General features: G+C 40.1%; 1 protein-coding gene across 1 annotated transcript in view; it reads left to right on the top strand.

The window, feature by feature from the left end:
- The first annotated feature begins 678 nt into the window (after positions 1 to 678).
- The window catches only part of LOC142157864 (b(0,+)-type amino acid transporter 1-like), a 53207-nt gene continuing 42624 nt past the window's right edge, over positions 679 to 11261 (top strand). Inside the window, exon 1 of the mRNA XM_075211392.1 lies at positions 679 to 1371. Coding sequence (XP_075067493.1) covers positions 873 to 1371 — 499 coding nt within the window. The 5' untranslated portion in view covers positions 679 to 872. The remainder of the gene's footprint in view (positions 1372 to 11261) is intronic.

Raw genomic sequence — 11261 nt, 5'->3', positions numbered from 1 at the left:
ATACTGAGTACGTCCACACCAAAATTAGTGTAAAGTCTTATTTAGTTCCTATTTTATTTTTCTTCATATAATTACTTCCTACTTCCTTCAAGAAGCACTCTACGGGCCTGAGTCATTAAGGAGAGCAAAGCTTAAAAAAGGAGTAACTTTGCACCTGGGGAAAACCATGTTGCATTGGAGAGGGAGGTAAATTTAAAATGTTCATAGTTGGGGTAGGGCATGTCCTAGATCAACTTAAAATTTCAGTGTAAAAATAAAGGTATCAAATATTTGTGTGCTACATGAAAAAAAAACAGCCAGTATTTTACTTATGTGCAAAATAATAAACTAATTTGCACCCCTTGCATTGTAACATGGTTTTTCCAGGAGCAAACTTACTCTTTTTTTTTTGCTTTGCTCTCCTTAATGACTCAGGCCCTACAAGTCAAGCAAATACTAAAGCTTTTAAATTATTACAATCAAATGAATTTAAATGAAAATATGAAAATCAGCAGCACTTCACACCTAATCCCAATAACTATGATGAAAAGAGCAAAGTACAAAGAGTCAGTTAGTGTTACGGGGTTTGAAATTCACTCTTCTGGCAAAAACATTGATTTAACATTCCAAAATAAACAAGTTTGAAACAGTTATATAAAGGGAAAAAAAAGAATCTGAGCAGTCCAATGTAAGTTACAATGGACGCACAGCTGAATTCAGCAGAGGAGAGAGTCATTCTGAAAAGGACCATTGGATATTTCAGTGGAGTTAGCTTCATCATCAATGTCATCCTGGGCTCTGGGATTTTTATCTCTCCTGGAGCTGTTCTTCTCTGTTCACAGCTAAATGTCGGGGTGGCTCTGGTAATATGGGCTGCATGTGGCATAATATCGATGGCTGGAGCGCTGTGTTATGCAGAACTGGGAACTACTTTTCCATCATCTGGAGGGGAATATTTTTACATCAAAAAGGGTTTAGGCCCCATCCCTGCATTTATTTTCTTATGGACCTTCATTGTGTTCCTTAGACCTGCCGCAACAACCGTACAATCCCTAATGTTTGCTGAATACGTTATCCAACCGTTTTTCCCAGGGTGCCCTTCTCCGGGAGCAATCAAAAAGGCCACAGCTATTGGTGTTATTTTGACTGTAGGGATTATCAACTGCTTAAGCACAAAATGGATCATTTTAGTGCAAAACATTTTTACAGTGCTCAAAATGCTTGCCCTCAGTGCCATTGTTGTAAGTGGAATTGTTCATTTGGCCATGGGCAACACATTTAACTTTCACAGGGCTTTTGAGGGAAACGTTCCTAATGTGTCACAGATCGGAGAAGCATTTTACCAGGGCATGTTTGCTTTTGGTGGATGGAATGTTCTAAATTACGTCATAGGTATGTGTTTGCTGTATAATGTAAATGTTTACTGACATGTTGGCCAATTCATGTATAAATCAATGTTAATTGAGGATACAGTTAAAGACAAACCATACACATTTAGGGCTTCATTCATTAAGGAGCGTAACTTGCGTATAATGCGCCCAATTACTCTGCGTATGCCCAGGACTCGACCGTATGCCTTAGAACGCAACAATGTTCAATATGTCTTCAAGCACAAAGGACACTCTGCAGAATGCAATTTCAGGGGAGAAAAAGGGAAGGAAACGGGCAGATGCATTAATGTACAGTAAGGGCGCACGAAACGGCATCCGATTCAAGCTCTGAGCATCTCTAAGGTACGTGATTTGGTGCAGGTGTGTTTTAAAACAAATGCACATTGTGCTCGTTTTGCATTTGGTAATGAATCAGTCCCCTACTGTTCTGTGAGGTTGTTATGTACATATGAAGTGCAAACCGTCTGTTGTGCAGTGTAGAAACCAGATTTGGCCCTGCCATGAGCCACGATCTTCCCAAGTACGCCTAGGTTTGCGCTGTGGCACATGGGTTTACAGAGCCGGATGGTGTAGTTTGTGGAGGAACAGAAATTTGCATTGGCAGAGGGAGACGTGGCAAAGTATGGTGTTGGCAGACCAGTGGGGTTCAATTTATGGACAGTAGAGAAATGAGATTTCCTTTTGCAGAGTGAGTGTATTGAAATTAGATAAAGAGATAGGTGCATTTTTAGGGGTGTTCCATGCTGTAATTTAGATTTGCATCACCTCAGAGCTGGTGTTCTTCAGGTTTCATCCTATACATTTAATGTTACCCGTTCTGTGCTTCCATGTTGCATATTGGTGGAAAAGCGCATGTAATAAAGACAGTTCCTACATCTCTCACTTACATGAATATGAATGAGGCTAAACTGAATATTATTTTAGGAAGATAAAGATAAAGGGCCTGATTCATTAAGGATCTTAACTGAAGAAACTTCTTATTTCAGTCTCCTGGACAAAACCATGTTACAATGCAAGGGGTGCAAATTCGTTTTCTGTTTTGCACATAAGTTAAATACTGACTGTTTTTTCGTGTAGCACAGAAATATCAACTTTAAATTTCAGTGTACAAATAAGCTCTCAAGTATTTGTGTGCTACATGAAAAAACAGTCAGTATTTAACGTATGTGCAAAACAGAATACTAATTTGCACCCCTTGCATTGTAACATTGTTTTGTCCAGGAGACTTAAATAATAAGTTTCTTCAGTTAAGATCCTTAATGAATCAGGCCCAAAGTAAATAAAGAGGAGGTTGGTTTTTTAATGTGCTAACTACACTTTTGCACACTGCGCATCTGGCGGTTTTTCACCTCCTTGCACATCAGTGCTCACTTCTAGCTTGTGGAGATGTCTCTTGAGAATGGAGAGCAGATGTCACGGCCAGTGCTATACTAAGCAAACCTAGAGGTTCATCTAGGGTGCCAGGATAATAAGGGAGAACATAATGTAACTCATTCAGAGTTTTTATTTTCCCTGCGCGGCTCTCACAGTAAGTGCCGGCTAAAGACAAGGAGGGGTACGAGCACCTGAATGGGGGGTGGAAGGGAGTGGAGTCACCCAAGGTGATTTGCAACGCTCTCCGTAACTGATGTCCTGTATGTGTACCCATTCTTTGCTTATAATAAAATGCAAATGTTTAATTTTGCTGCTGGGAACAGGGCCAAAACGACACAATTCCACGCAAAGTGAAAATGCCCTGCTCTCCTGGGAGTTTGGGAGACATACCCGGAATTCAGGAGTTTCTCGGACATGCTGGGAGAGTGGGCAAGTATGCTTATATCTTTGTAATGCAAACATCTGATTGGTTGCTATGGTGTTAGATTTGCAACATTTGAGCAATGTTAACAAATAGCAATCACTGTCTTAATGTTTATTATACTGTGCTTGAATTGTCACCCATGACATGCCAATGTAAAGATTGGATGGTTTTGCTGACAAATGATAGCACTATATGAAAATAAATATACTTAAATCCAAATACACAAAAGTATTGCAGGATCATCATATACTAATACTTTAGGTTTCATCAGTGCACACTGTAGTAGGTGTAAATGTGAAAGAGAAGGAACCATACTCATTTATAAGCCATTGTTACACTGTGTTACACGGTTTGTACTTTATGGCTCTTCATCTCTTGTTTGAATATTCCTTGCACTCAGTGATCTCAGTTTCGCTGTAAATAGAACATCTAGTCATGAACCGAGTTATTACTCAGTACTCAGGTCCTTACTGATGTTAATCATTCTAAAAGTGCCATTATGCCTGTCTTATCTTTTGCTAATTAGTGCTACACTATGTAACATATATTGCCTTTCAGCACTATTTACATGCAAATGAAATAACTGAAATAACCATTTCACTCACAGAGACAGGTTAATAATGTGGCATGCCGGTAATGTGTTAAATGATTGACAGACCATTTAAAGGGACTCGTCATGGGAAACCTGACATGAAATGTGAGTGCAGCGCAGCAGATACCAAATATCATATGTAACCCCTTGGCACTGTGTGTAGTGTTGAGGTGCACAGTTTGGGCCGTGCACCTCCTTCTAAGCCCTGGCTAGCTCCTGGCGTGGATGTAGATGACCAGAGCGTCCCTGGACATGCAGGTTATCTTTTTAGAGTGTCTGTGAAGATGTTGGGACACGGGTCATGTAACTGGGTAGTGCAGTGCAATCAGATGTCTCAATAATTTGGGCGCCAGAACATCTCTAGATTGCAAAATAAACTCTTTATTTACACTCCTTCTTCACTCCAGCACATTCCTAAACTGTTGCAGTGATAAAGTAAATATGTACAGTTCCTTTATACATCTCCTGTCTCCTCCTGCACAGTTCTTAATGACTACATCAACAGAATATTAATGGGGCAATCACATTTAAAATGGTGACTTTTTAGCTCTCATTCTTCTGTCATATTCTTCTGTCACAGCAGTGTTCACTCACCGCACCTCTGTGCGGTGGAAATATCTCTCTCCCCTCCTCTAAGGGGGAATATCTCTCACCCCTCATCTGCAAAGGTATTATCTCTCACCCCACCTCTGTGGGAGTAATATCTCTCGCCCCTCCTCTGCGGGGGTAATATCTTTCACCCAACCTCTGTGGGGGTAAAATCGCTCCCATCCTCTGTGGGGGTTATATCTCTCACTCCTCCTCATCGGGGGTATTATCTCCCACACCTCCTCTGCGGGGATAATATTTTTCACCCCTTCTCTGCGGGGGTATTATCACTTTACATGTTTCTCTCTCATCCCCCTCTGTATGCTGCCTCTTCTTTCTATCATCCTGCCACATTCTGAGGTAATTTATCCCTCAAATCTGCCCCATGTCACTGGTATTCCTACTGTGATGTTGTACTCTGACCCCTCGTGGCAGCAGGACCAGCTCCCCAAATTACAAAGAAGTTCCCAGGTCCTCCTGCCCTTTGTCCTGGTTCCCTGGCTGACACTATCTCCCCGCAGGTTCTGATTTCCTCATACCAGCCTTAAGTTGCTAAGCAAACATTACTGGTGTGTATCCTCTAGTGTCTGGCCACCCATTTAGTCACTGGGAGGTGTGAATAACAATGCCAAAGTGGTTGTTACATGAATTTAGAAATAAAATGAACCCTATAGTTTCAAGGCATTGTGAGTAAATGATGTTCCTCTCATTCTGCCGGTGAATGCATTATTATTATTATTAATAATTATTATTTTTGCCTTGGGCATTATGCCTGATGCCGAAGGATACTGAGCAGTTCTGCAGGAGTGATACACTTTCTCCAAGCCTCTCACAGCTACTTGCACAATACTTCACATCATGGCTTCCTTAGCACTGGGTAAACAGCACAGTAGGAGATGGCTGGCACAGGGAAAGGCATATGATTGAGGTTTTGGTAGCTTAGAGGGCATCTAAATGTGCCAATCGCTTTCTGGGTTTAGACTGAGTTGACCCTGAGGGATGTTAGAAACAGCCATTGGAGGGGACTTTCCCAGACATTCCAGAAAAGTAATCAAGTATGATTTAAAATGATATGTTTTAGCTAGACTAACACATTACTCTGTCATCTACCAAAGAACAAACTGGCTTCATAAAATAAATAGATAATAATTATGAGTAAAAATGCACAGTACATCAGCTCAGACAGTGCCCTAATATATACCAGTAATGCCCCGCACATTATGTTAGTCCAGACAGTGCCCATACATATATACAGTAGGTGTGTGACCCATACTTTTTGGTGTAGAAATAAATCTCATATAGGCAGGATTGGGGGTCAGGGAGGCATGTGGATCTACTGCAGCAGCCTTCACACACATCAGCTGTAATGTACACATACTCCAACTAGCTGCTGCCATATAGATAGGGGTTGTGTGCTATAGTGTGCACTCTAGAGATGCTCAGGCTTGGTTCCCCGAGAACCGAACACCCCCAAAATTAGCAGATCCGAGCCGGCTCAGTACTTTCGCACACCCTCATCTGCATCACCACTGGGTGTCTTGGGAAAGCTAAGTTTTTTCCTAGCAGCAATTTCCAGAGAAACTGAAGGAGGAGACGTCACTGTGTCATTTACCACTTGAGCTGTCAGCTTGCTGACCAGGAGCTCATTGCATCTCTTGAGATCTGGGTCAGTTGGAAAGAAAGAAAAGACATAGCTCTTAAACCTAGGATCAGGCAGAGTTGCCAAAACGTAATGATCCAATTTCAAGATGTTGATAACTTTTGGCCTGGCGAAGTGAATTATGTACTTAATCTAAAAGTCCATCATAATTAGCGGAATTGCTTTGTGTCAGTTCCTCCTTCAATTTCTCTAGCTGCTTTTCAATAAGTCTAATTAATATAACTTCACTCCCTGTCTCCTAAACTAATCATGTCAAACAAAAGAATGTCTGGGAAAGGGGGTGACTAATTGTTTGTGCCATTAGCATGCTGGTTTATGCATGAAGTAAATAAATGTAAACATTGTCTCATAAAAAACAAAGTTCAAATTACGTCCTTGAATCAAGCAATTGTGCCTCTGCCTTGCCCCACCTTAGATAGTATTATTTTCTTACATACATTAACTTGCAAGTATCCTAACCCAGACATCTCTGCTTAACAATTGCTATCTAGACATATCTGAGTGCAATATAATTCCACTAACTATACTTTAGTTCACACTTCATAGTTTTCTTATGTTACTTATTTTAATGTTTGTAGCATTAAAAAGACACACAATGTTAACTTAAGGAAAATAAAATTAATGAGTTCATCATTTAAAATTTCACTATCTTTCTTTTGAATTTATGAATTCATATTTACCAGTCCCAGGGCTGATGCCTCAGAGCGTCCTGGTCTTCCTCTGTTAATATAAAATCCTTGGAGGTCCACAGGGTTGTTCAGAGTCCTTGCAAGACTGAAAAACTATGTATAATAAACTTCCTTCCCCCTCTCCTTTAACTACCTGCACCTTGTCCTGCCTCCTCTCGCCCCCTTCTTTCCCTGAGTGGCTACCTGCACTCCTCAGGTGTAACAAAATAAGACGGACTTTGTTGTCTGCCTCCCCCTTTCTTAATGCCACTTGAATTGGGCCGTCTAGCGACCATCCTCCCTTATACCTTGTTCGGCGCCATTGCTGCGCCTGCGAATCCTTTTAGGAAGAGATGACTTCAAAACCCTTAAATATCACAGGACTGCTACTCTGAACTCTTGCAGTATTTTGGAATGTAACCTCCCTACCTAATGCAGTTCTAGCAGATTCCTTTAAGCAATTAGGAGAGATACAATGGGGGATGGGGGCGTGAGGCGCTAACATGTCCCAGCCCTCAATTGAACCCAATGTAGTAACTGGTTAGTGGAAATCTATGGCTGGACAGACAGCTTGGCAGATCTCTATTAGCCAACTCAACATGTTTAGAAAATAGGTTCTTGGGGCATAATTGCTATTTGTTTCCTGAACTCATAAAGGAAAATATAGCAAAGATATTTCCTATTTAATAGGGTATATTACTATTTGATTTGCATAAATCCTATTACTATGAAGACAATGATAGCTAGGTGTTACGGCCTTTTAATTATCAACATTGAAGCTAACAGCATTGTTGTTATTTTCCTCTAATAGAAACACACAATTAATTAGTCTTTGACAGTTTAGAATTGTAATTGAGATTATGTTCAGATACATCCACATGGAGCTAGTCTAATGTTTATCTCTTACTTCTAATTGCCTCTAATCACATTCATTTGTAGTTATTTGTCAATATTTTATAAAATGTGACACAACTATAATTTTGAGTGTCATAATAAGTATAATAATAACGTACTAATTGATAGTTAAAGTCAGTAGGGAAGTAATCTATGCATGGTAGGATTTAAAAAAGGACAACCCCAAACACAATATCATTTGAAACTTGCAACATGTATCTAATTTAATATGCCAGTCCATATAATTCTTGATTAAGAACACTAAATGCTAAAATGCTATTGGAATAATATGGAATTTTTACTGAGCCCTACTGTTAATCTATTTTAAAAGGCCAGTATCAGGCTAACAGAGCACTGGAATTGTTCACAGTTTGTATGTGACCCTTAGGGGTATATTTACTAAATAGCGGGTTTGAAAAAGTGGAGATGTTGCCTATAGCAACCAATCAGATTCTAGCTGTCATTTTGTAGCATGTACTAAATAAATGATAGCTAGAATCTGATTGGTTGCTATAGACAACATGTCCACTTTCTCAGACTCACACTTTAGTAAATATACCCCTTAATAACTAAAAACAAATATCAGTCCTGTAACCTTTCTCCTCCCTCATTTGAATTTCAGACTTTGAACATTTACCTTTAGTTTCCAACTGTGCCTATCTTTCATGTGTAGCCCCAGGCATGAGATTTGACACTGGAGATTTGTCTCAGGCTGTTGCCCTTATTTTCTGTTATCATTTTGTTGTTGTCTTAATTATGTGGATTTGTGGTAGTGTCTCCTGTATACTGATTTTAAATCTCCTTTCCTGCATACTGAGAAGTTATGTCTGCCTGTACCTTGTATCAAGCACCTAATACATTGTGTCCCTGGATTTTTTTAAAATATTGGCAACTACAGGTAAAGCACGTTGTGCTTATTCATATTGGTACAAGCTAATGATAATGTCACAGTCCCAGTATATTGGGAAATTGTTACATAACTCTATCTCCCACCAATGATGTAATAAGAAGGTAATGGGGTCAATGTCCTACAGTGCCATAGGGGTTGCAGTAATTTATATAGCGCCACTAATTCCGCAGCGCTGTACAGAAAACTCACTCACATCAGTCCCTGCCCCATTGGAGCTTACAGTCTAAATTCCCTAACATACAGAGAGAGAGAGAGATTAGGGTAAATTTTGATAGCAGCCAATTAATCTACCAGTAAACCCACGCAAACACGCGGAGAACATACAAACTCCACACAGATAAGACCATGGTTGGGAACTCATGACCCAAGCGCTGTGAGGCAGAAGTGCTAACCACTAAGCCACCGTGCTGCCCACATTTTTAAGGTGCACCAAAATAACTTTTGCATTTCTTGCAAGCAAATGTTACAGATTGAGCTGATTTGTGGAACAAATGAAAATAAATATTTTGTTTACAAAATATTTTTTATTATATTTATATTGTATTGAGAGTTTTTCAACACATTTTTCGAGGGAAAGGGGCACAGAAAAAAGAAAAGGGAGGGTCAACATTCCAGGCAAAAAAAAAAGGTAAAAACAATACACTTCTTTTTAAATGCTGACAAATTTATTTTCACAAAAATTTTACACACACTTTAGCTGATTTTTCAAAGTAGTTGGATACCAAATTTGTGTACTTAAATAAGATATGGGATGTAGTTATATTGGGAAAAGTGTGGGGTGAGTTCATTTATGTTTTTTTCCCCTTTAAAAAAAAAAAGTTATAAAAAACTACCCCCACACAGGCACCCAAGTGTGGAACTAAGTAAACCAAAACCAAGAGTCTCCTAGGGGTATATTTACTAAACTGCAGGTTTGAAAAAGTGGATATGTTGCCTATAGCAACCAATCACACATTCATTTATTTAGTGTGTTTAACAGAATGACAGCAATAATCTGATTGGTTGCTATAGGCAACATCTCCACTTTTTCAAACCCGTAGTTTAGAAAATATACCCCCTAGACTTTTCTTAACAAGCCACCAATCAGAAATGAAGGATATTTTCCACATGCCTCTTATTGGCTGACTAGTATAACCATTCATGAAAGTAATCAGCATACTACAGTCTTCATTCATAAAATTAGCCATCTGACTCTAAAGCTAAATGTATGAATGAAGCTGGGATTATTAGTTCTTACTTATAAAGCACCATTATATTATCCAGGATATTACAGAGAATATTTAATCATTGACAAAAGTCCATGCCCCATTGGAGCTTACATTCTCTATTTTCCATGACACAAATACATTAGGGCAGGGTTTCCCAAACCCAGTCCTCAGGGCTCCCCAACAGTGCAGGTTTTCCGGATCACATGTGACATAATTAGGACCACCTGTGGATCTGTTACAATGTGTCAGTCAGTAATGAATACACCTGTGCTCCAGCAAGGAGATATGGAAAACCTGCACTGTTGGGGAGCCATGAGGACTGGGTTTGGGAAACCCGGCATTAGGGTTTATTTTGCCAGTAGACAATTAAACTACCAGTATGTTTTGAGTTGTGGGAGGAATCAGGAGCATCGGGAGGAAATCCACACTAACCGATGGGGGGAAACATACAAACTCCACACAGATAGGGCTATGGTTACAAATGAACCAATGGCCCCATGTGAATGGTTGTAAAGGTGAGATAAGCAGACGCATAAATATGTATTTTTTTGTTGGGTTGGAGGGAAGTCAGTACTTTGTTACGTTGGAATTAAAAAAACAATCTGTCTCTTGTGTGAAACAGCTCTGCGCATGGTCAGAAATAGACCAGGGGGTAAATGTATCAATGTCCGGATTCTTCAACTCCGGCGAGATCGGCGTCTTCAGCGCTTAAATTTAAAGCGGCGCTGCCTTCTAAAGGGAAACTTCCCTTTACAAGGCAGCGCCGCTTTAAATTTAAGCGCTGAAGACGCCGATCTCGCCGGAGTTGAAGAATCCGGACATTGATACATTTACCCCCTTATGTCAATTAACGCGATTTCATGCAATTCATGTCTGAACGCAAATGAAACTTATGACTGTTTACAACTTTTTACACCTCTGTCCACAAGGCCCCTTCATTACTTCACTCTCCTCTAGTTAACACTATTGTCCTTTTTAAATTCAATAGTTTTAACAGCCTCACCCTATCGCCAGAAACTAAAAGGACACATCTTACAATCATCTTTACTATCTTTCTTCCTCCCTGCTGCTATTGGCTGGTGATATATCACCTAATCCTGGTCCCCCACACTGCTCCCACACACATATATCTGAACGCTGCAGAAATCTAGCAAACCTCAAATGCATCACCTGTCTCCCCTCTCTTCCAAAGTCCTTTAAATGTGACCTTTGGAATGCAGGCTCTGTTTGTAACAAACTTACCTCCATACTCAATCTCTTCCTCTTATACAACCTCAACTGTATGGCAGTAACAGAAACATGGCTCACACAATCAGACACTGCCTCACCCACACCCCCAGTCCTGGAGGCAGACAAGGGGGGGGGGGCTACTTCGCTCCCCACAGTGCACATTCACAGTTCTACCAAATGTCCCATCACTCACAATTACAACTTTTGTTGAAGTTCATGCTGTTAGGATTTTTAACCCATTTTCTATGCGTGTTGCTGTGATCTATTGCCCCCTGACCCCACCAACAATTTCTCTGCATGGCTCCCTCACTACTTATCTTCTGACATCTCCACCATCATCATG

This window comes from Mixophyes fleayi, chromosome 5 (genome assembly GCF_038048845.1).
Source record: "Mixophyes fleayi isolate aMixFle1 chromosome 5, aMixFle1.hap1, whole genome shotgun sequence".
Lineage (NCBI taxonomy): Eukaryota > Metazoa > Chordata > Amphibia > Anura > Limnodynastidae > Mixophyes > Mixophyes fleayi.
Note: the sequence above shows the minus strand (reverse complement) of the source record. Positions and strands in the feature narration are given on the sequence as shown.